The 25,878-nt window shown below is 37.6% G+C and overlaps 1 protein-coding gene across 1 annotated transcript in view; it reads right to left on the reverse strand.

The window, feature by feature from the left end:
* Positions 1-25,878, reverse strand: part of Cpa6 (carboxypeptidase A6) — a 293,552-nt gene that overhangs the window by 43,421 nt on the left and 224,253 nt on the right. The window contains exons 7-8 of the mRNA XM_027932848.2: positions 7,365-7,475; positions 6,774-6,864 (exon numbers count right to left, since the gene is read on the reverse strand). Of these exons, the coding sequence (XP_027788649.2) occupies positions 6,774-6,864; positions 7,365-7,475 (202 nt within the window). The remainder of the gene's footprint in view (positions 1-6,773; positions 6,865-7,364; positions 7,476-25,878) is intronic.

Consider the following 25,878-nt stretch of genomic DNA (forward strand, 5'->3'; position numbering starts at 1 on the left):
GCACATCCTCCAAAGTGTTAGTGATGTTAGCCCAGTGATTCCTTAAGCCAGAGTTCAGTGCGGACTTGCATAAGACATGCCAAGGGAGGCACTGTCCATTTATTTCCAAGTTAAAAGAAACCATCACATCTACAGTAGGATAATGTCTACATTTTGATATGTGCTCAGTAAGTACAACCCTCCTTTTACTGTAAATGCTGACACATCAACTTTTCTGAGGCCAAGACACGCAATGAATCCTTAATAAATGTTAGCCATATGTCAACAACCGTGGGCAAACCCCTTATAATCAATTTCCACATCTCCATTTCTGTATCCCCAATGTCTTTTTTAAAAAGTATAACTTAGTAATTTAGCTCACTGATTCTCTAATTTAAACATTTCTCTATAACTTTCACAGAAGATCTTAAGTGATTAGTGTGTATTTTTACATTAAACTGATTGCAAAGTGAGGAATAGGCTAAGTTAACAGATTTTCCCTTTGTATTTCTCCACTATCCCAAATAATTCCTTGAAAGTTGCATGTGAACTCTAAATATTTTAGGACTTTTGTACACATTTTATAGCACTTTACATTATAAAAGGTGCTTAATGTATTTGTTTGGATTTAAAGTTCAGCTAAGGAAAAGTATGTTAGACTCATCATTAATAGAGAATCTTACTTATACATCAGCCCAGTTTTCCAGATCTTATAAATCTCTAAACATGGAAGTTTACTTTCTTATCACACAATGTGTTCTTGTGGGCTCCAGGCCTTTGAAAATGTCATGTGAATTACTTTTCTCCCTGAATTTACTTTGAGGCCAGACTTGGCCCTTCCTCACATCCCCAGATAGCAGATTCAAATTTACAAATCCTTTGCATAAGTGAATAGGTGGTGCTGAACGCTACCACGTGGCTGTTATAAAATACTATAAAGAATTTACATCACAGAAAAATTTAATTAAAATCTTTATATATCCCTGTTATGGTTTAGATATGAGGTGATGCCCAAAACCTCTTGTGTGAAAAATACAAGAAAGTTCAGAAATGAAATCATTGGGTTATGGGAGTCTTAACATAATTAGTGTGTTAATCAGCTGATAGGGATTAACTGGGTGTAACTATAATCAGGTAGAGTGTGGCTGGATGAGGTGGGTAATTGGGGGAGTGCCTTTGGGATTGATATTTTGTCCCTGGTGAGCAGATCTCCTCTCTCCCTCTCTCCCTCTCTCCCTCTCTCCCTCTCTCCCTCTCTCCCTCTCTCCCTCTCTCTCTCTCCTTCCTGTTGCCATGGCCTGAGCTGCTTTCTTCCACCTCACCCTTTACCATAATTTTCTACCTCACGTTTAGTCTAGAATAACAAAATCGTCCATCTATGGACTGAGACCTCTGAAATCATGAGCCACAAATAAACATCCCCCCCCCCCCTCTAAAATTGTTCTTGTCAGGTCTTTTAGTCACGGCAGTGAAAAAGCTGCCTATTCCTTTTCTGGACAGCCTAGCAATGTTATCACTTCCCTCCCTTCCTTGTCCCAAATTTGGCCTCTGAAATTCCTTTTATTTGCAAAGAAATTCAGCTTAGTTTCTCAGCTAGTATAGCTAGCTCTCTCAAAACAAAAGCCCTTCCTTCAGCTGGAGGAATTGTCCTCTTTGAAAGTAGGACAGTGGCCATCTATTGTTATTCCACAGGCACTGGCTGACAACTGCCAGCCTGGAATGGTTTCCCCCTTTACCCTAGATGATCTATTAGAATATTTGTAAAGCAAAACAGGGTGGTGGCAGGAGAGGGCATAAGTGAGGAGAAGCAAATACAATTACTCTGCTAAAAATTGATTGTCTCCATATTACACCTAATTTATAATATTAGGTGATTAAATGTTCCAAAGAGCTATTATATTTAAATAAGTGCCTAATTTACTCCTAAATGGAAATTAAAAACTGTTTTAAAACAGATTTGTTTATTTTTTTATAATAAGATAATTCCACATACCACAAAATTCACCATTTAACAGGGTACAATTCAATGGTTTTTCATATAGTCACAATCACTAGCACTATATTTATTCCAGAACATTTGCATCACCCCAAAATGAAACCCCTTACTCATTAGCAGACATGTCTCATTCCCTCCTCACCCCAGCTCTTGGCAATCACTAATCTACTCTCTGTCTCTATGGATTTTCTTATTTGGGACGTTTCATAATTTGATACAATATTTGGTCTTTTGTGATTAGTTTATTTCACTAGCACAGTGTTTTCAAGGTTCATCCATATTGCAGCACGTATCAGTACAGCATTCCTTTTTTTGTGGATAAATAATATACCATTATATTGTAGGAGACCAGAATATGCCTCCCTAAAATATGAAGGACTATTGAATTGAGCAGCAGATGCAGAAAATCTTTCTGCTCTGTTTGCCTAAAAGCAGGATATAAAATTGTAAAGATATTTCCCCTCCCCTCTCTACCAGGAAGGACAGACATTTATCACTGGAGATGACTATGGGCCCTTATCTGATGGTAACAGCATGAGAGGAGTCTATATGACTAACTAGACCTTATCTACCCTTAGTTCCCTATGTATTTACTTTCCTACTTCTGGAAGCCTAAAACTGCTTTCCTTTATCTTATCAGTTCTTTAAGATTTGCTGTTCTTTGTTGAAGATGCTATAGGAGCCAGAGTTCTAAGTCACTGTTTTAGATTACCTTTCATGTAGGTTTCTCCAGGGTGATGTGCATTACGTGTTAATAAACTTGTTTCTTATTAATTATCTTTTGTTATAGGAATTGGTTCCAACTGTGAACTCACAAGGATTGAGGATAAATTATATTTCCTCCCTGACAGTACAGATACATCACATTTTGCTTATTTTTTCATTGATTGATTGATTGACATTTAGGTTATTGCCATTTTTTTTTTGGCTACTATCAATAGGGCTGCTATGAACATTCATTTACAAGTCAATGTGTGGATAAATATTTTCATTGCTTCTAGGTATATACCTAGAAGTGGAATTGTGATCTCATATGAGTACTCTGCCCTTAATTTTTTGAGGAATTGCCAAACTGTTTTCCAAAGTGACTGTCCCATTTTACATTCCCATCAGCAAGAACAAATGTTTAATTTCTTTTGCACTCTCACCTACCCTTGTTTTTTTTTATTATTATTATATTATAGCCATTGTGTTAGTCAGCTTTGAGTCACTGTGACCAAGGCACCTGACAAGAACAAATTAGAGGAAGGAAAGTTAATTTTGGCTGGTGGCTTCAGAGTTTTAGTCCAATGGTTGGTTGAGTTTGTTGCTCCGGGCCCCAGGGGAGACAGAACATCATGGTGAAAGGGCTTAGTACAAGAATGCTGCTCACTTCATGGAGGCCAAGAAACAGAGAGAGGAGGGAGAAGGGGCTGCAGGACAGATGAACCCTTCTAGGGCAAGTTCCCTGTGACCTCCTCTTCCAGCCACACCCCATCTGCAGTTAGTTCATTGGAACTAGCATGGATTAGGCTGTAGCTCTCATACTTCAGTAATTTTACCTCTGAAAATTCTGCCTTAACACAAAAATCTGGGGGGACACCTCATCGTGAAACCATAACAGTCATCTTAGGGGGTGTAAAGTGGTGTCTTATGGTTTTGATGGGCATTTCCCTCATAGTTAAGGATGTTGAGCATCTTTTCATGTGCTCATGTCTATTGGTATTATCTTTTTTGAGGAAACATCTGCTCAAACCCCCTGTGCTTTTAAAAAATGGGGTGGTATCTTTTATGTTGTCCTGTACCAGTTCTTTTTTTATTATAGATACAAATCCCTTACTGGCAATGTGATCTACAATCCTGTTCATCCATTCTGCAAGTTTTTCTAAAGGGTGATTTATATTTATGCAATACTTGATTTTTCGGGGGTTAAAGCTTTGTCTTTCTCCAGGATTTCTTCGAATTTAGAGGAATCAGGACTCACAGCACACTCTAGAGAGAGCAGGTAGGAGAAGGAAAAAAGAACAGTGTCTAGCAGAGAGTAATGTGGTCAATTAACTTCTGCAAATGAATTAATAAAGTCTCTGTATTTATTCATACCAGTACTCTGACTTGTGTTCCTCTGCTGGACTTTGAGCGACGGTATTCATTTCATGGCTTAGAGGTCCCTGGGGAGGTGTGAAGTTTTGGAAAGGTGTACTTGCTTCCGTGTTCATCCTCTAAACTATGTGTTTACTCCACAGATGCGCTAAAGCATAACCACTGCCATATGGGAATCTGTAGGTTTTTCATACAAAGAAGCAGTTTTGTGTTCTGCTCTTTGGGTTTGAGAGTCGCTGACTTAGAGAAAGAAACAGTAGTGTTGTCGTCTTGATGTTGACTCTCTAGAGTGTTTTCAATTTGGTTTGGACTTTCGTATCCGGGATGTTTATCTGGAGATTCATTTAGGAGATTTCACACTTACTTCAGTTCTCCTGACCCAGGAGTGGTTCCGTCTGTGTGACTTACCACCCATTGATCAGGGATATAGCTGTAGGGGGATGGATCTAAGGTGTCAGGGAGGCAGGCCACTCTGCCTATCGGGTCAGCTGAACCCTCTGGAGACCTTAGGACTTAGAGACAGTCCTAGTCAGGCTGCCTACATTTACATATCACTTATAAAAGTCTATCAAGATCATTTTGCAAATGAAGTTTGACATAATCCACGGTACATTTGTCAAATCGCAGGAAAAGTCAGAATGAATCAAAAATGGGTAGAGTCAAAGGACTTCTAGTAGAAACTATGAAACCAAAGAAGGAATAAGTATGAAGGAAACATGGTGGGTAAAGGAAAAAGAACAAAGAGAAGCAAGGCACTCGCTTGTAACTGGATATAAACAAGAATCTAACTTTACACAGGCAGAGCTGACTGCTAGTGTTACTCAGCTCAGTTACCCATCTGTTGTACTCAGCTGAGATGACTCTGGGCATGTATATGACACACATACGGATGCAGGCACTTGCTGACCACTGAAATATCCACGTGGTTATGAACATGTAAACAGTCCCATCAGCAAACAGGGAATTTTTAAAAATTAGTTTACAGAGTATCTTAGTCAATTCTAGTGCTGCTATAACAAAATACCTCAGACTGGGTAATTTATAAACAAAAGAAATTTATTACTCTAAGTTCTGGGAGCTGGGGTGTATAAGCTTAAGGTGTCAGAAGATTTGACATCTGGTAAGGGCTTATTTATTGATTTATTTTTTAATAGATGGAGCCTTCTATCTATGTCCTTACATGGCAGAAGAGGCACATAAGCTCCCTTGACCTCTTATATGAGGCCCCCGATTCCATAGTCATGATATAATCACTCCCCAAGTTCCACCTCTTAATACTATTACATTGGGGATTAGGTTTCAACAGACCCCAGTATGTTTGGGGCGTGCAAACATTCAGACCAACAGTTCATATGAATATGATTATTATCTTAATCTGGTTTAGAGAAAACAATTTCTAAATCTAAATAGCCATCTATAATATAATATTGTATTTATGCAATTCTTTTTCTTCCCCCATAAATGTAAGCATTTTTAAGATTATGTGATTGGTCATTATTCCAATACCCACTACAAAGGAAAGAAGCTGTTTTACCTATTGACTCAAGGCTCAGAAGCAGATTGACCCTGTTCTGGATGAGCAGAAAAAAAGGTCACTGATATTTAGACAGCTGAATGGAGCTAGGATGTGAATTAGGCATTTCACATACATAAATTTTTTTTAACCCCCGGAATAACCCCATAAGGGGTTGTTGTTATCATTTTATAGATTAAAGAGAATTGCCCAAATCACTGAACTAGTAATGGTAGAACCAAACCACATCTGTCATAGTTTACAGCCATATTCTTGGAGTTATGACATGTTTTATTTGCCAGTTCCAATTGAGGGCTGTTGCCTTTAAGGATGAGGGGAAGGAGTCTAAGCTCATGCTCAGTTACTCTGTCCCATGCTGGTAGGAATGGAATAGAAATATCTAATGCAGAACCCAAAACATAGCAGATGAGTGCATTTGTGATAGGCTTCATTTCTAAGGGACTGAATGGAGGTTTTCATTAGAGAAGGGTCTGTATTTTGAGGGAGCTAATGACAGACTCTGCAAATGACAGACTCTGTTCCTCACAACTGCATTTTTACAATACTTTCTCTTCTCCTCCCCTTTCTGCTGAAAGTATGATACTAGCTATGATTAATTTTCTCATCCCCCTTCCCAGCTCTCCATATCTGCTTGTTTCTTCATTCTGTAAAAGGGTCTCCTTCCTTAGAATGACATCCTCCCTCTATTTGAAAGGTAAACAACCTTCATCCAGTGAAACATGGAGTGCAGCAGAAATTCATTTCTGGGGTTAGTGGCCAATGAACATATGACTGGCAGGTCGGTATTTCTTGACAAGGACATGACAGCTTTGATCACCACAGACAAAGGCAGGATCAGTGATAATCTTATAAAAGGATGAAAACATTTAACCAGATTTATACACAAACCACACTATCTCTTTTAGTTTTGTGAGTGACAGTATTCTGTTTTTTTTACATCAGTGTTTAAATGTTCAGTTTTCAGGATTGGATTGACAGATTTAAACCTCTGATTTTTACACATTAAAAAAAGAACCTTCCATTTTCTTTTGCAAATTATAGCTATCATGTTCCTACATTTGTCTTTATTAGGTTTCCACATACATAGAAACATCAGTCTCCCAGGAGCATCTCAACAGGTCCATTATTTTGCAGTGATACCTGTGGGAGCCTTCGGTTCTGAACCCCAATTAGCTCCAGACTTACCACACCACTTCACTTTCCAGTTACGATTGGCATCTACTCCACGGCAGTGGAACCTTAAGTTCCTTGACCTTGTTTTTCTCCAAAATCGATCCTACATAATTAAGAAAATAGGCAGAGAGAAAAATACTTAAAAGATTATTCACATGCATTTTAGTAGCTCAATCAGTGAAGGTGTTGCATTACTGAGGAGAGAGTTCCTCCACCAATAGATGAGCCTGGAGAGTGGACAGAGGACCGGATTAGCACTAGAGACCCAGGATCATGCTCCAGTCTCTACCATGAACCTCCTGCCTCCTACTGGCTCTTGGTTTCATTTCTTTACAGGCAACACTGAATGGGTTGGACTAGACCAATGATGTTTTTTCATGATTTATTTGGAAGGAGCAGTTTTTATTTACATGAAATCTTACACAGAAGCAAGATATGAAAGTGAAATCAAAAGGCTGGTGCTCTGATTGGCGAGGAAGTGAAGACCCCTTCTGCATCTCTGGAATCACTTAGTGAGCTGCCCACTGAGGCACATTCCGGTCTATGATTGTTTTCTATGACTTATTAAGTCCTCTTTTCAACCAGATAGGCGAAGCGACTTACATGTGTCCAGCTATAATGGTATCCATCAACATTAAAGACAGGCATGATATAGAAATACAGATGTTTTAACATTTTTCTCATGGCTGCATCACTCCTATATGTTAGAAGGGCCTAAAAGACAAAGGAGACATTTTTCTTATAAACTGATCCCAAATACAGGTTTAGGGACAAAAAAAAAAAAAAAAAAAAAAAAAGAGCATGAGAAAACCTTTCTATCCATATGAAATACCAAATACACTGGTTAAAAAATAGCAAGTTACCATGAACTATATTCTTTGACATCACACATTCCTTATTGAGACTTTGGTCTGAATTAAATTCTTTCATATCAATAATAATAATAATTTATCAGAGCTGGTAAAAACCTAATAAAGCGAGCAGCCTCTTGCAATATTACAGATCTGACCAAAGTTTTAGGCTGATGAAGAAAGTAACAATTATAGACATGCCTTCTTATGATCAGTTCATTTCAAATTCCTTTTAGTTGTGAACAAAATAATCAATCTGTGTATATTTGATGTACTTACATGATATATCATAGCACTTACTAGTTATATGTCACTTGATTGTTTATGTCTAATTCGTACCAAACTCAAGTTTTGGAACTCAGTACATAGAAACTCTATTCTTTGTTCTTGACTTTTCTTTTTTCTTTCTTTTTAGTCATATTAAGTTTCCCCCCCATTTTTATTGGTGTATTACTGATGTACATAATGATGATATTTGTTGTTACATATTCATACATGCACACAATATAACAATATATAATTTGGCCAATATCACTCCCTGCTCCTAACTTTTCTATGAAAAGTTTAATGGAGAGTAGACATTTTGTCATCTTTTTTTTTTTTATTGTTGGTTGTTCAAAACATTACATAGTTCTTGATATATCATCTTTCACACTTTGCTTCAAGTGGGTTATGAACTCCCATTTTTAGCCCATATACAGATTGCAGAATCACATCAATTACACATCCATTGATTTACATATTGCCATACTAGTGACTGTCGTGTTCTGCTACCTTTCCTATCCTCTACTATCCCCCCTCCCCTCCCCTCCCCTCCCCTCTTCTCTCTCTACCCCCTCTACTGACCTTCATTTCTCCCCCTTGTATTATTTTTCCCTTTCCCCTCATTTCCTCTTGTATGTTCTTTTCTATAACCCTGAGGGTCTCCTTCCATTTTCATGCAATTTCCCTTTTCTCTCCATTTCCCTCCCACCTCTCATCTCTGTTTAATGTTAATCTTCTTCTCATGCTCTTCGTCCCTACTCTGTTCTTAGTTACTCTCCTTATATCAAAGAAGACATTTGGCATTTGTTTTTTAGGGATTGGCTAGCTTCACTTAGCATAATCTGCTCTAGTGCCATCCATTTCCCTGCAAATTCTATGATTTTGTCATTTTTTAATGCAGAGTAATACTCCATTGTGTATAAATGCCACATTTTTTTAATCCATTCGTCTATTGAAGGGCATCTGGGTTGGTTCCACAGTCTTGCTATTGTGAATTGAGGTGCTATGAACATCGATGTAGCAGTGTCCCTGTAGCATGCTCTTTTTAGGTCTTTAGGGAATAGACCAAGAAGGGGAATAGCTGGGTCAAATGGTGGCTCCATTCCCAGCTTTCCAAGAAATCTCCATACTGCTTTCCAAATTGGCTGCACCAATTTGCAGTCCCACCAGCAATGTACAAGTGTACGCTTTTCCCCACATCCTTGCCAGCACTTGTTGTTGTTTGACTTCATAATGGCTGCCAATCTTACTGGAGTGAGATGGTATCTTAGGGTGGTTTTGATTTGCATTTCTCTGACTGCTAGAGATGGTGAGCATTTTTTCATGTACTTGTTGATTGATTGTATGTCCTCCTCTGAGAAGTGTCTGTTCAGGTCCTTGGCCCATTTGTTGATTGGGTTGTTTGTTCTCTTATTGTCTAATTTTTTGAGTTCTTTGTATACTCTGGATATTAGGGCTCTATCTGAAGTGTGAGGAGTAAAGATTTGTTCCCAGGATGTAGGCTCTCTATTTACCTCTCTTATTGTTTCTTTTGCTGAGAAAAAACTTTTTAGTTTGAGTAAGTCCCATTTGTTGATTCTAGTTATTAACTTTTGTGCTATGGGTGTCCTATTGAGGAATTTGGAGCCCGACCCCACCGTATGTAGATCGTGGCCAACTTTTTCTTCTATCAGACGGCGTGTCTCTGATTTGATATCAAGCTCCTTGATCCATTTTGAATTAACTTTTGTGCATGGCAAGAGAAAGGGATTCAGTTTCATTTTGTTGCATATGGATTTCCAGTTTTCCCAGGACCATTTGTTGAAGATGCTATCCTTCCGCCATTGCATGCTTTTAGCCCCTTTATCAAATATAAGATAGTTGTAGTTTTGTGGATTGGTTTCTGTGTCCTCTATTCTGTACCATTGGTCCACCCGCCTATTTTGGTACCATGCTGTTTTTGTTACTATTGCTCTGTAGTATAGTTTGAAGTCTGGTATCACTATACCGCCTGATTCACACTTCCTGCTTAGCATTGTTTTTGCTATTCTGGGTCTTTTATTTTTCCATATGAATTTCATGATTGCTTTCTCTATTTCTACAAGAAATGCTGTTGGGATTTTGATTGGCATTGCATTAAACCTATAGAGAACTTTTGGTAATATCGCCATTTTGATGATGTTAGTTCTGCCTATCCATGAACAGGGTATATTTTTCCATCTTCTAAGATCTTCTTCTATTTCTCTCTTTAGGGTTCTGTAGTTTTCATTGTATAAGTCTTTCACCTCTTTTGTTAGGTTGATTCCCAAGTATTTTATTTTTTTTTGAAGATATTGTGAATGGAGTGGTTGTCCTCATTTCCATTTCAGAGGATTTGTCGCTGATATACAGGAATGCCTTTGATTTATGCGTGTTGATTTTATATCCTGCCACTTTGCTGAATTCATTTATTAGCTCTAATAGTTTCTTTGTAGAGCCTTTTGGGTCTGCTAGGTATAGAATCATATCATCTGCAAATAGTGATAATTTAAGTTCTTCTTTTCCTATTTTTATGCCTTTAATTTCTTTCGTCTGTCTAATTGCTCTGGCCAGTGTTTCGAGAACTATGTTGAACAGAAGTGGTGAAAGAGGGCACCCCTGTCTTGTTCCAGATTTTAGAGGGAATGCCTTCAATTTTTCTCCATTCAGAATGATGCTAGCCTGAGGCTTAGCATAGATTGCTTTTACAATATTGAGGTATGTTCCTGTTATCCCTAGTTTTTCTAGAGTTTTGAACATAAAGGGATGCTGTACTTTGTCGAATGCTTTTTCCGCATCTATCGAGATGATCATATGGTTCTTATTTTTAAGTCTATTGATGTGGTGAATAACATTTATTGATTTCCGTATATTGAACCATCCTTGCATCCCAGGGATGAATCCTACTTGATCATGGTGCACAATTTTTTTGATATGTTTTTGTATCCGATTCGCCAGAATTTTATTGAGGATTTTTGCATCTAGGTTCATTAGAGATATTGGTGTGAAGTTTTCTTTCTTTGAAGTGTCTTTGTCTGGTTTAGGTATCAGGGTGATGTTGGCCTCATAGAATGAATTTGGAAGAGCTCCCTCTTTTTCTATTTCCCAAAGTAGCTTGAAAAGTATTGGTATTAGTTCCTCTTTAAAGGTTTTGTAAAACTCTGCTGTATACCCATCCGGTCCTGGGCTTTTCTTAGTTGGTAGTGTTTTGATGGTTTCTTCTATTTCCTCGATTGATATTGGTCTGTTTAGGTTGTCTATATCCTCCTGACTCAATCTGGGCAGATCATATGACTTAAGAAATTTATCGATGCCTTCACTATCTTCTAATTTATTGGAGTATAAGGATTCAAAATAATTTCTGATTATCTTCTGTATTTCTGAAGTGTCTGTTGTGATATTGCCTTTTTCATCCCGTATGCTAGTAATTTGAGTTCTCTCTCTTCTTCTCTTCGTTAGCATGGCTAAGGGTCTGTCGATTTTGTTTATGTTTTCAAAGAACTAACTTTTAGTTTTGTCAATTTTTTCAATTGTTTCTTTTGTTTCGATTTCATTAATTTCAGCTCTGATTTTAATTATTTCTTGCCTTCTACTTCTTTTGCTGTTGTTTTGCTCTTCTTTTTCTAGGATTTTGAGATGAAGTATGAGATCATTTATTTGTTGGTTTTTTCTTTTTTTAAGGAATGAACTCCAAGCAATGAATTTTCCTCTTAGAACTGCTTTCAGTGTGTCCCATAGATTCCGATATGTTGTGTCTGTGTTTTCATTAATCTCTAAGAATTTTTTAATTTCCTCCTTGATGTCTTCTATAACCCATTGATCATTCAGTAACCTATTGTTCATTCTCCAAGTGATGTATGCTTTTTCCTTCCTTCTTTTATCGTTGATTTTCAGTTTCATTCCATTATGATCAGATAGGATGCATGGTATTATCTCTACTCCTTTATATTGTCTAAGAGTTGCCCTGTGACATAATATATGATCTATTTTTGAGAAGGATCCATGTGCTGCTGAGAAAAAAGTGTAACTGCTTGATGTTAGGTGGTATATTCTATATATGTCAATTAAGTCTAGGTTATTAATTGTGTTATTGAGTTCTATAGTTTCCTTATTCAACTTTTGTTTGGAAGATCTGTCCAGTGGTGAGAGAGGTGTGTTGAAGTCTCCCATGATTATTGTATGGTGGTCTATTAGACTCTTGAACTTGAGAAGAGTTTGTTTGATGAACATAGCTGCACCATTGTTTGGGGCATATATATTTATGATTGTTATGTCTTGTTGGTGTATGGTTCCCTTAAGCAGTATGTAGTATCCCTCTTTATCCCTTTTGATTAACTTTGGCTTGAAATCTATTTTATTTGATATGAGTATGGACACTCCTGCTTGTTTCCGAAGTCCATATGAGTGATATGATTTTTCCCAACCTTTCACCTTCAGCCTATGTATGTCTTTTCCTATCAAATGTGTCTCCTGTAGGCAGCATATTGTTGGGTCTTGTTTTGTGATCCATTCTACTAGCCTGTGTCTCTTGATTGGTGAGTTTAAGCCATTAACATTTAGGGTTATTATTGAGATATGGGTTGTTGTTCCAGCCATATTTGTTTATTTATGTTACTAAACATGGTTTGTTTTCCTCTTTGATTATTCCCCCCCCTTTACTGTCCTACCTCCCACTGTTGGTTTTCATTGTTATTTTCCATTTCCTCTTCCTGTAATGTTTTGCCGAGGATGTTTTGCAGAGATGGTTTTCTAGCTGCATATTCTTTTAACTTTTGTTTGTCGTGGAAGGTTTTAATTTCATCTTCCATCCTGAAGCTTAATTTCGCTGGATACACAATTCTTGGTTGGAACCCATTTTCTTTCAGTGTTTGAAATATGTTATTCCAGGATCTTCTAGCTTTCAGAGTCTGTGTTGAAAGATCAGCTGTTATCCTGATTGGCTTACCCCTAAATGTAATCTGCTTCCTTTCTCTTGTAGCTTTTAAAATTCTCTCCTTATTCTGTATGTTGGGCATCTTCATTATAATGTGTCTAGGTGTGGATCTCTTATAATTTTGCACATTCGGCGTCCTGTAGGCTTCTAGAATTTGGGATTCTGTCTCATTCTTCAAGTCTGGGAAGTTTTCTCGTATTATTTCATTGAATAAATTGCTCATTCCTTTGGTATGGAGTTCTATACCTTCCTGTATCCCAATGACTCTTAAGTTTGGTCTCTTAATGTTATCCCATATTTCTTGGATGTTCTGCTCATGGTTTCTTAACAGTCTTGCTGAGCTGTCTACTGTCTATGTTCTTTTCCAGTTGAAATACTTTGTCTTCATTGTCTGATGTTCTATCTTCTAAGTGTTCTACTCTGCTGGTAGTATTCTCCATTGAGTTTTTAAGTTGGTTTATTGCTTCCTGCATTTCTAGGATTTCTGTTTGTTTGTTTTTTATAACCTCTATCTCCCTGTATAGTTGATCCTTTGCTTCCTGGATTTGTTTGTGTAATTCCTTGTCGAAGTGATCTTTCATTGTCTGATTTTGCTGTCTAATGTCTTCCTTGATACTCCAGATCATCTGAAGCATATATATCCTGAATTCTTTATCTGACATTCCATCTGCTGCAGCTGTTACCTCTTCTAAAGTTGAGTTGACCTGCATTGCTTGTAGTCCTTTCTTTCCTTGTCTTTTCATACTGCTTGCGTTTCTTTCTTCTTGGTGAAACTGTTGTGTTTTTGAAATTTTTTCCCCCCCTATATATTTATATTGCTCTTGTATAGTTGAAAAGTCTCCCTTGCAGGTGCGGGCGGGGGCTCTGCTCTGCCCCTCCTCCAATTGGTGTGAGGTGTCTACCACACCCGTGGACCCCTGGGCCTGATCTGCCGTTCTGTCGCAGGTCTGCCTACGTTGCAGGTGGGGGCGAAGGCTCTGCCCTGCCCCTCCTACCACGCCCGGGGACTGCTAGGCCTGATCTGCAGGTTGGTCACCGGTCTGCCCACCTTGCGGGCACGGGTGGCAGTTCCGCTCCGCCCCCACTCCAATTGGGGTCACTTGACCACCACACAGGCGGGCTGCTGGGCCTGATCTGGGCGTGGGCGAAGGCTCTGCTCTGCCCCTACTCCAGTTGGGGTGAAGTGTGTACCACGCTGGCAGGCCGCTGGGCCTGATCCGCCGGTCTGTCGCAGGTCTGCTTACCTTGCCGGCGCGGGCTGTGGCTCTGCCCTGCCCCTCCTACCACGCCCGCAGACCGCTGGGCCTGATCTGCAGGTTGGTCGCAGGTCTGCCTACCTTGCGGGTGCGGGCGGCGGCCCCGCTCCTCCCCTCTGGCTCGACGACAAAGCGAGAGAGACTCGGGTATCTGTGACTCACCCTCCCTACCAGGAGACCAACTGTTTCCGTCGCCACTGGCACCGATGAAGTTCTCTCCTCGGCTGCTCTCCGATGACATCAGATCTCTGCCATGCTGGCATCCCCTGTTCTATGGCTGAATCCCATTTTCTTCTCTTCCAATAGGCGGAGCTGTGCCCTCTGAGCCGAGCTTCTGCCCTCTATGTGCTGACAGAAATCCCTGTAAGGTGGCTCCTGGGAATCTCTCAATCCTGTTAGTCCAGAGCCCTTTCACTTATCCGGCCCCTCCCCCTATTCCTCCTCCCAGCCAGCCAGCCAGGTGCTGTTCACCGGAGGCGGTTCCCCAAGGATCTGATTACACTTGCAGCCCCACCGCGTGTCCTATATCCCGAACGATGAACACCCTCTCTGTCATTCATCTAAGCCCCAGTGCTGTGGTGGGGTGATCTGGGAACCAACAGTTTAATTTTTCCGGACCCCTTTGGTGGGCACGCCCCCAGAAACTGGCGGCTAAGATCTTGGGTGTCGCCGCTGGTGTTAAGGGGAGGTGGGGATCTGGAATCCCCTCTGCTTCCCTACAGACACGCCCCTGGAGAGATTCCCGAGGTTTCCTGGCTGCTTGTATCTGGAGGGGGTGGGAGTCACACACCTGCTAACATGGATTCCGCTGGGAAGGAATTCTGTCGGTGGAACTCTGGTGATGTCACCTCTCTGCTATGGGGGGCCCCAGGCTCCTTGCCGGAGTGTCCGAAGGGAGGGGTGGGACTGGTCTGTCTCTGGTTGGTTTCAGCTCCCGGTTCGCTATTTCATGAAGGCTTGGCGAGAGACCTCTTCCTAGAGTCCCTGCACCGCTCCTGCTGCGCTGCGCCTCGGAGGCTATCCGCCCTGACGGCGGGGTCGCGTGCAGGCAGCCAACAGTCGCCGAGTCGCGCGGGCAGCGGCTGGCGGGTCTGGACCTCTGCGCTGCGTGGCGGAGATTCACTCGTCTAGCGCAAACTGTCACCTCCAAAAATCCTACCAATTCCCAGCCGGTCTCTCTTTAGTGGAATTTTGCTAGGAGTTTCTCAGCAGGTCGAATCTAAGCGTATCCATGCGTCTCTCTGACCCCGTTGTTGAGGAGGTACTGAAAGCGCTGCCTCCCCACTCGCCACCATGTTGGATCCCCCTCCATTGTTGAAAACTTTCCTTTACAGACCGTTCTGGATGGATTTCCCTTCTTTGCTGAGTTTCAAAGCTTCCAAGGTCTTGGCAGCTGGGAATGAAAGAGGGAAGGAGCGTGGGGCTGGAGCGCTACCCGAGCGTGTGCCCACTGGGATGGCCTCCAGAGGGACTTGGGGGTCTGAGTGCAAAAACTCTCTGACAGGGACACAGCCGGGCTGGGACTCGACATTTTGTCATCTTAACTGTGGCTTCTTTGAAGTCTTGTTCTGGTGATGTCTGATCCCAAGTCTGAAGATTCTACACTGAAGATGTAGACTCATAGAAAAGCACAGCATGTACTGAATCAAGTTGGTAAAAGAGACATTTGAAATTCCCTGCTCTGGAATGGACTTATTTAAAAGTTCTTTTTGATGCATGTTTGTCTATGTGTAGAATATTCTGGAAGAACACATAGGAATTTTCTAACTACGGTTGCCTTTGGGGAGACAGACTGGAGGACAATGTGTGAGAAGGAGTCTTACTTTTCACTTAAATTTTGTGAATTTTTACCAGATTAACAGCACAATTCAAAATAGTTATTTACAAAAATAAACCCTCCACTTTATTGAGGTCTGATTGACACACAAAACCTGTATATATTTAAGGTATACAACTTGCTGAATTTAGAGATAAGTATATTCTTTAAATTTTTTTTTAGTTGTAGATGGACACAATGCCTTTATTTTCTTATGTGGTGCCGAGAATCGAACCCAGTGCTTCACATGTGCTAGGCAAATGCTCTACCACTGAGCCACAACCGCAGCCCAATAAGTATATGCTTACGAAACCATCACCACAATCTACCATACAAATATATTCATCATCTCTCCTGCCTTCTTTATTTATTATTATTTTTGTGTGGTAAGAACACTTAATATAAGGTACACCCTTTAAAAATTTTTTAAATTTGTTCTTTGTAGTTAAATATGACAGTAGAAGGTGTTTTGACATATACATACATGGAGTATAACTTCCCATTTTTGAAGGTACACCTTTTTAAATATACAATACAGCATGGTTGACTGTAAGCACTATGCGGTACACAGATAAATCTCTAGGACTTACTCATTCTGTATAACCCAAACTTTGTCTTTGTGCCCTTTGACAGTGCTTCTCCATTTCTCTCTTCCAATTTAATCCTTGAAAGTTCAATCTTCTTTTATATCTATGTAAGTAGAATTTCTGAGCTTATCATAAGCCATATTCTGTATATACGTGGTAAGAATTTTGTTCAAAGGGATAACTCTATTAATAGACATTTTTAGAAACAATCACTGTTTTAAGTAATGAAATGGGTATACTCTCAAAACATGAGTTAAGTATCAATTTCATTACATAAGATTTCAATATCCAAGAGATTGACCCAATTTGATAAATATTAATTTGGTCCTTTCTTGTTCTCTTTTTAAAGGTTCGATAATAATCTGTTGGTCAACTAACTTCAATAGAACTTCCATGTATGAACATTTAAATTTATTTTTTTAGTTATAGATGGACACAATATCTCTTTACTTATTTATTTTTATGTGGTGCTGAGGATGGAACTCAGTGCTTCACACCTGTGAGGCCAGCAATCTGCCACTGAGCTACAACCCTAGCCCTCACGTAGGAATATTTTTATTTACTGAATTTCTATTAACTGTCTAATGCCTCAAACTAGAGAGAAGGATCTGGTGTGTGGTCACTTGCACACATTCTGGAGTTCTGTTTTCCTCTAATAAGCAGAGATTCTTCTGCACTCTGAGGACAGCTTCTGCTGGGGACAGCAGCAGCACAGATACACAGTTAGTGACATTCTTCCCTCACCATTTGGCGGCTTTGGCTTCCCATGCCGCTCTAGGAAAAAAGAGAAGAGAAGGGAGGAGAAAGGAGCTGGGGCAGAAAGGCAGGAAAGAGGTAGTAGGAAAAAGTCATGGTAATTTTTCTCCTTCTCTTCTCGTATCAGGGAGAGGAGCCCACTTGTCCAAACTGGTGAGTCCAAACTCCCATCTTTGTGAGCACAGAGAGTTTAGTACTTCTGTGGCAGTATCTGCTAGAGATCTGTGTGGAAATTTCTCACTTTATGCTGTCTCCTCTTTCAATGCAAGTCATCATCATATCTTTATATTGAAAAGAATAGATCTAGCTTCCTTTTATTTTTTTAAAGTGAATTTTACCGTGTATATTTAGGTTGACAATAAGATGTCACACACACACGCATACAAACATACGTGGTAAAGTGGTTTTTATAGTTCAGAAAATCTATCATTTCACATAATTACTTGTGTGAGCAACTGCCTGTTTGATTAAAAAAAACTCAAATACAATTTCATTAACGATGGTCTCATGTTGTATCTGCTATTTTTGTGTGTGTGTCCTTTGATCTACTCTCTCCATTTCCTCTCCCTATCCCCATCTTTGGCCCCTGATCACCACTGTTTTATTCTGTTTTAGATTTCAATATATAAATGAGATCATGTGATATTTTTCCTTCTGTGTCTGGGTTATTGCACTTGGCACAGTGTTCTCCTAGTTGATCCACATTGTTGCAGACACCAAGATCTACCTCTTTTTGAAGACGGAATAGTATTCCATTTTCTGTATTCATTTTTTTTTCTCCCACAGATGCTAGTGTTGTTTCCGTCTCTTAGTTATTATAAAAAAAATGCCACATTGAACATTGGAGTGTGAACATCTTTGTGTGTGGTTGATTTTCTCCCCTTTGGGTATATACCCTGAAGAGGGGTTGGCAGGTCATATTCTATTTTTAATTTCTTTTGGAACCTTCATGCTATTTTCCCTAGTGTCTATACCAGTCTATATTCCCACCAACAGTGTACTATACTAGAGACTAGCAATGTGCTTCCTCTAAGTGTTGTCACCAAAATTTGTTATTTCTACTTGGAATGGAACCACCTTTTGACCCAGTTATCCCACCCCTTGGCATATCCCCAAAGGATATATATCAGCATACTACTGTGATGCAGCCACATCAATGTTTATAGGAACTCTATTCACAATAGCTAAGTTTTGGAACCAACCTAGATGCCCTTCAACAGATAAATGGATAAAGAAAATGTATATATACACAATGGAATATTACTTAGCATTAAAGAAGAATGAAATTATGGCATTTGCCCATAAATGGATAGAACTGGAGACTATCATGCTAAGTGAAATAAGCCAATCCCAAAAAACCAAAGACCAAATGTTTTCTCTGATATGCAGATGCTGACTCACAATGGGGGAGGGGGAGAAAAGAATAGAAGTTCATTGTATTAGACAAAGGGGAATGAAAGGAAGGGGGGGTGATGGAAATAGGAAAGATAGTAAAATAAATCGAACATAACTTTCCTGTGTTTATATATGAATACATGACCAGTATATAACCATGAGGGTGGATCCTAATTAGAAAAAGTTATACTCCATGTATGTACAATATGTCAAAATGTACTGTACTGTCAATATATATGAAAAGAACAAATTAAATAAATTAAAAACAAAACAAAAACAAGCAAAAATTATTATTATTATTATTATTATTATTATTATTATTATTTTGGTGGTACGGGGAATTGAACCCAGAGGTGCTCTACCACTGAACTACATCTCCAGCCCTTTTTAAAATTTTGAGACAAGGTATTGCTAAATTACCCAGGCTGGCCTTGAACTTGCAATCCTACTGCTTCAGTCTCCCAAGTAGCTGGGATTACAGGTGTATATCACCGAGTTGATTTCTTCACTTTTTGATAACAGCAATTCTAACAGGTGTGATTTAGTATCTTATAGTGGTTTTTATTTGATTTTCCATGATTATTAGTGATTATAAATATAAATACAAATACCTTTTTCATATACATGTGGGACCTTCTAATATCTTCTTTGGAAGATGCTTTGCCCATTTAAAAAATCAAGTTTTTTGTTTTTATGTTATTGAGTTACAAGCATTCTTTATAAATTTTGGATATTAATCTCCTTAATTTGCAAATGTCAATTGCAAATATTTTCCCTGTCTATAAGATTGTCTTCTCATTTTGTTCATTGTTTTCTTTGGTATGTAGAAATGTTTTACTTCAATGTAGTCCTAGTTTTGCTTTTTGTAGCCTGGGCTTTGGGTGTGATAGCCAAAATTTCAAGGCCAAAGCCAATAATCAAGGACCTTTCCCCCTATGTTTTCTTCTAGTGGTTGTGTGTGTGTGTGTGTGTGTGTGTGTGTGTGTAAACATATGTCTTTTATCTATTTTGCATTAATTTTTATATATGATACAAGATTCCCATTGTGTCCTCTGGGTGCCCCTATCAAAAATTAGTTAATTGTAAATGTTTGGATTTATTGCTGGGCTATTTTGTTCCATTGATTGGCCTTTTGTTCTGCTTTTATGTCAGTAGGATATTGTTTTTAATGTTAGAGCTTTGTAATAAAATTTAAAATCTGGAAGTGTAAATGCCTCCAACTTTTTCTTTCTCAGTATTGCCTTAGCTATTCAGTTTTTAAAGTGGTTCTCTATGAATCTTAGAATTATTATTTTTCTATATCTGTGCAGAATGCCATTAGAATTGTTAGGTATCATGTTAAATTTGTATATTGTTTTGGGTAGTATGGGCATTTTGACAATATTAATCCATTTAATCCATGAGCATAGGCTATCTTTCCATTTATTTATATCTTCTTCTATTTCTTTTGTCAATGTCTTATAGTTTTTACCTCCTTAGTTAAATTTATTCCCATTTTTGGATATTATTATAAACAGGAATTTAAAAAATTTCTCTTTTAGCTAGGTTGTTATTTGTGTACAGAATCGTTACTGATTTTTGTATGTTGATTTTGTATTTTGCAACTTTACTGAATTCGCCTGTTAGTTCTAATAGATGGTTTATGTGTGTGGAAGGATCATGTCATGTGTAAATAGAGATAATTTTAATTTTTCTTTCTGATTTGGATGACTTTTCTTTTTCATGTTTGATTCTCTTTCCAGTACTTTCATTACTATTTCAGAAGAAGTAATAAGAATGGGCATCCCTTGAACCAGATTTTAGGGGAAAGCTTTCAGCTGCTCCCTATTGATTATGATGTTATTCATAGGTTTTTCATAAATGACTTTTATTACAATTAGGGACTTTCCTTCCATATCCAGTTTTTTTTTTTTTTAAATCAAGGAGGATGCTGTACTTTTTCAAATGCTTTTTCTGTGTCAATTGAATTATGTCATTTTAGTCTGTCAGTCTGTTAATGTGGTATATCACATTGATTGATTTGCATATGCTAAAACAATCTTGCATGCCAAGAGTAAATCACATTTGATTGTGACATACAATGTTTTTGATGTGTTGCTGAATTTCATATTCAATTGATTTTTTTTTGCATTAATGTTCATCAGAGATTTTGGTCTTTAGTTTTCTTATAGTTTGACTTAGAAAAAGTCTGTTAGCTCTATTTTTTTAAAGTTTAAGACGTATATTAATAGTAATCTCTGAATATTTGGTAGAAGTTAGCCATGAAGTCCTGGTCTTTTCTTTGTTGGAAGGTTTTCAATTATTTTTAGAATCTCTCTCTTAATTGGTCTGTACAAATCTTCTATTTCTTCATGATTCAATCTTGGCAGTTATATTTTTCTAGGAATTTATCCATTACATTTATGTTATCCAGTTTTTTGCTAATTGTATGAACAATTATCCTTTTTTTTAGGGGCATCTAAAAATTATATATATCTCCTATTTCCCCACTTTCATTTTTTATTCTATATCATTTTTTATTCATTTGAATTTTCTAAGTTTGGCCAGGGATTTGTTTTTTCAAAGAGCCAAGTTTGGTTTTACTGATTTTTATATTTTTTGTATGACTTATTTTGATTCTGATCTTTAACATTCCTTCCATCTGCTACCTGTGGGTTTAGTTTGTTCTTTGTCTAACTCCTTGAGGCATTATATTATGCTCATTCTTTTTTTAATGTAGGCATTTATTGCTATAATCTTTCCTCTTATAACTGCTTTTACTGCATTACACAAGCTTTGATATGTTATCTTTCAATTTCACCTTTGACCCACCAACTATTCCTTTTAAAACTTCTGTAGGAAGTGTCTCCCTGTGCTTCAGTTCAAAATCATCTTGGTTATTTTTGATTCTTCTCCTTCACATTAATTTTGAAACGAGGGTAAATTACATTAAAGGGTAAAATATTTTATTGTTTGGTTGTTATTTGTTATCATTAACAGACGTTGAATCGAGCAAATGACTTTTCTTCATTTATGGACATAATTATTTCGTGGTTATTATGATGAATTTCAATAAGTAATTTTTTATTGTTAAACAATCCTTGTATTGCTGGAATAAATCCATTTGGTTATGTCTTAATTTTTTTCTAGATTCATGATATAGATAATATTTATATCTATATTCCTATATGAGATAGGCCTATAACTTCCTTTCTTATTTTGTCCTTGTCTAGTTTAGTATTGGGGTTATAATTATAATGTAATTTGAGAACTATTTCTAAATATACTTGAATTATTAGCTCCCTGAATGGTAGAATTTAGCTCTGAAATCATCTAGGCATAGAGGAAAAAATTCGTTAAATAGAAAAGAAAGATACAACAGGAGAAATACAACTTTGCTTTCTCTTCCTCTTTGCTTTCCATTGTGTTATGCTCCTTATCTCTTTCTTTTTTAACTCTTTCCCTTCTTTTCTAATCTCTTGAGTTGAAAGCTTGCCTAATTTAGATAGTTCCTATTCTGTTCTAATATATTTATTTAAAACTATAAATTTCCCACTGTGTATAGTGTCCATGTCTGTAATCCCAGCTACTCAGGTGGCTGAGGCAGGAAGGTTGCAAACTCGAGGTCAACCTGGGCAACTCAGCAATACCCTGTCTCAAAATTTTAAAAGTAAATAAAAATAGTAAGGGCTGTAGATGTAGCTCAGTGGTAGACTCCCTGGGTTCAATCCCCAGTAACAACAACAACAACAACAACCCCCCCCCTCCCCCCCAAAAAAAACCTATAAATTTTCTTTAGTTGCATTCTTTTGTTTCTGTGTATGCTAGTCTTAACATTCAGTTGTAAATATTGAAAAATGTCCTTGATATATTTAAACTATGAATTATCTATAAACATTTTTAATGAGTTTTTTAAAAAATGATTTCTAACAACTGCATTATAGTCAGAATATGTTCTACATAATATAGATACTTCATTATTGTTAAGACCTGCTCTTCGGCATAGTACATAATCAATTCTTGTGAATGTTTCAGTTGTGCCAGAGAAAGAATATGCAATCTCTAATCATTGAGTGTGGATTGTGTGTATGTACATATATAATATGTACATTAGATTGTTTATTGTGCTGTTGATATCATCTATCTTTTAACTAAAATTGCTGCTTAATCACTAAGAGTTATACTAAAAACTCTCATATTGTTATTTTGAGTTTATGGCCTTTTCTTTTTATCTTGTCCATTTTTGTTCTATATTTTTTGAAGTCATTAATATAATTTAAAAATCTTCAATTCTAAATAACATATTAATCAAGGAAGCTGTTCCCAGTGTTCTATTCTGGAATGGATTTAATTTTCAAGACTTGCCAGAACGTGTTCTTTCTCTGACAAACAAGAAGGGTGTCATTGTATTGCATATGCTGTATTTGTGATTTTTTATAACTCTCTAAGAATTGCAGCTATCCTCCATCTGGTCAGACAAAGCAAGAAATGATCACGATGTGATGACTATTAAATACTAAAAAGGATGACTGAGAGACTGTCTTACTTGAATTACTTAAATAATAGGACAGAGATTATTTCCTTTCTATGGTTTAAGTGAGGGTTTCTAGAAAAAACATGACCATGTGTCTATTGCCTGCTATTCTGACATATGATAAAGAAATGTAGGGGTGTGCTTTCTTCTAGTGTGAAGAACTTTCTATCAATCAATACACAACACCCATACACATGGAAAAGGACTAATCAAGTTGCATCTGGACTTCATGAGTTTTATTCTTGATTATTGCTGCTCATGAGTGGTCGTGATCTGAAAGCTAGTCAGAAAACAATGCAGCAAACGCCTCAGTGTGGTGAGCCCTGGGAACTGCACTCACCTTCAATTTACTAAAAGAACACTTCTCTAAAACTGATTTTAATTTTAAATTAAAAGGTACTGATAAAAATTTGCCATTATCTTCTTTCAGGCAAATTATACATTTGTTACTAGCTTAGGGCATTACTAAAGTTAATTAAGAAAGACAAGAGAATGAATCTATTTGGTATTCATCACCTACCAAGACTGTTTTGACTTTCCCATAAATAAACGGGATATCACAAATCATAATTCGCCAGATAAAACTTGATTAATATTGAAGGTAACTTTTTGTCATCACCGAAGTCTTTGTGTGATGGAATAAAACTATGTACAAGCTTTTCCCTTCTGCCTACTATTTTCAGATTTGGTTGGGTATTCCTTTCTTAGTGCTCCATGACAACCTGGAATATGGGGTCATCATTTTGGAGATTGGTGTTACTTGATTTAAAAAGGGTAGCTTTTAAGATTTCTTATATTTTTGTTTTCCTACTAGAATCTCTGCATAGTCCCTAAAAATAATCACCATACATTCAATGAAGGGCACACTGGGAGGAGAACCCTGACAGCTGAGAGCAAAGGAAGGGATTCGGTCACCATCAATCAGGAAAATGTCCTCATCTGGACTACAGTGGAGTAAAATTATTTAGAACAGAAAAATGTTTCAGCATTTAATCTAAGTAATTAATCTAATTAATTCTCCCAGTATTAGATGACTGGAGAATTAATTAGAGCAAGGAAGAGTTTTTAGATAAATTAAAAAAAACAGTGGGGGGAGCTTAATCCATAAAGATAATGTCATACTATCAGATACTTACTAAATACAAAATGTTCAAATAAATAACAGTTTGAAAACAACATGGAAAATAGGTTTTGATAATGAAAGATGAAGAACTGAAAATCATGTGTGGCTCTTGTAAGTTTGGGTTCTATTTTATATTTAGTTGATTTATACTTAGAATCAACTGCCCAGATTAACTAATCTAACAGGGCAAGTGAAGACTGGAAAATGTTGTCTATTTATATTTTTCTTTAAAATTTTTTTTGCTTTAATTAGTTATACATGACAGTAAAATGCATTTATGGACTTTGATATATCATACATAGATGGGATATAATTTTATTTTTCTGAGTGTACATGTTGCAGAATCATATTGGTCATGCAGGCACATATTCACATACAGTAATAATATCTGTTTCATTCTACTATCTTTCCTATCCCCACATCCCCTCCCTTCCCCTCTGATCACTTCCCTTTACCTAATCTAAGGTAATGCTATTCTTCCCTAGTGCCCCCCGGCCTATTGTGAATTAGCATCCGCATATTAGAGAAAACATTTGGCCTTTGGTTTTGTGGGATCGGCTTACTTTGCTTAGCATGATATTCTCCAACTCCAGTCATTTACTGGCAAATGCCATAATTTCACTCTTCTTTAAAGTTGAGTAGTATTCCATTGAGTATATACCACATTTTCTTTATCCATTCACCTATTGAGGGGCAGCTAGGTTGGTTCCCTATATTTTCTAATAAGAGAAATATTTGAAATATTTTATGTCAGAAGGAAGAATATAAGATGCATGTCTAATCTTTTTCCGAATCAATATCACTTCAGAGTTCTAGAAGTTTCACACCAAGATAGCCTAATAACCATGGTTAGCTGTATCTATTCGCAAGAAGAAGCCAGGACCAATTTCATGGCATTATTAAGATTAAATAAGGATATTTTACTTACCATAAAAGAAAGTACAGATGTCTTTTCTTTGCACAGCTCTGATATACACCAAAATTTAGTTTCCATGGGTTTAATTAAATAACACCAATTCTCACAAACAGTGCAATTTTCAGTTGCCACTGCTAGATCTTCAGTCTACAGAGTGCTATATAAATAACAGATGCACATCAATATCTGTGACCAATTTTGTCACTTCTCTCAAAGTCTGCTAGTGGGTGACTGGCCACTGTATATCTCCTATTCAGTTTATACACAGACAGCAAAATGTGTAGCTGTGTTGCCTTTAGTTTTAACTGTAATAAACCTTTATATGGCATTTTACAAACGTGTGATGAGAAGAAGGAATTGTCCAATTAAGATGAAAGTGCAGCAAAGAAAAGTGATAATGCTGGAGGTAAACTTTGAACCAAATCTAAATGGGCTTTCAAATAAATAGCTGACTGGAAATGTTGACTCTGCCAACACACACCTCTAGAGAGGCAGCCAGACAAGTCTCCAAACACAGATGAAGAAAGTGGTTGATAAAAAGAATAAAGATGGGGGCTGGGGCCATAGCTCCAGTGGTAGAGCACTTGCCCAGCATGTGTGAGGCACTGGGTTTGATCCTCAGTGCCACATAAAAAAATAAATAAAATGTCCATCTACAACTAAAAATATTTAAAAAAAAAGAATAAAGAAGATCTGAAGAAGCGATTCAG

The sequence above is a fragment of the Marmota flaviventris genome, chromosome 15 (assembly GCF_047511675.1).
Source record: "Marmota flaviventris isolate mMarFla1 chromosome 15, mMarFla1.hap1, whole genome shotgun sequence".
NCBI lineage: Eukaryota > Metazoa > Chordata > Mammalia > Rodentia > Sciuridae > Marmota > Marmota flaviventris.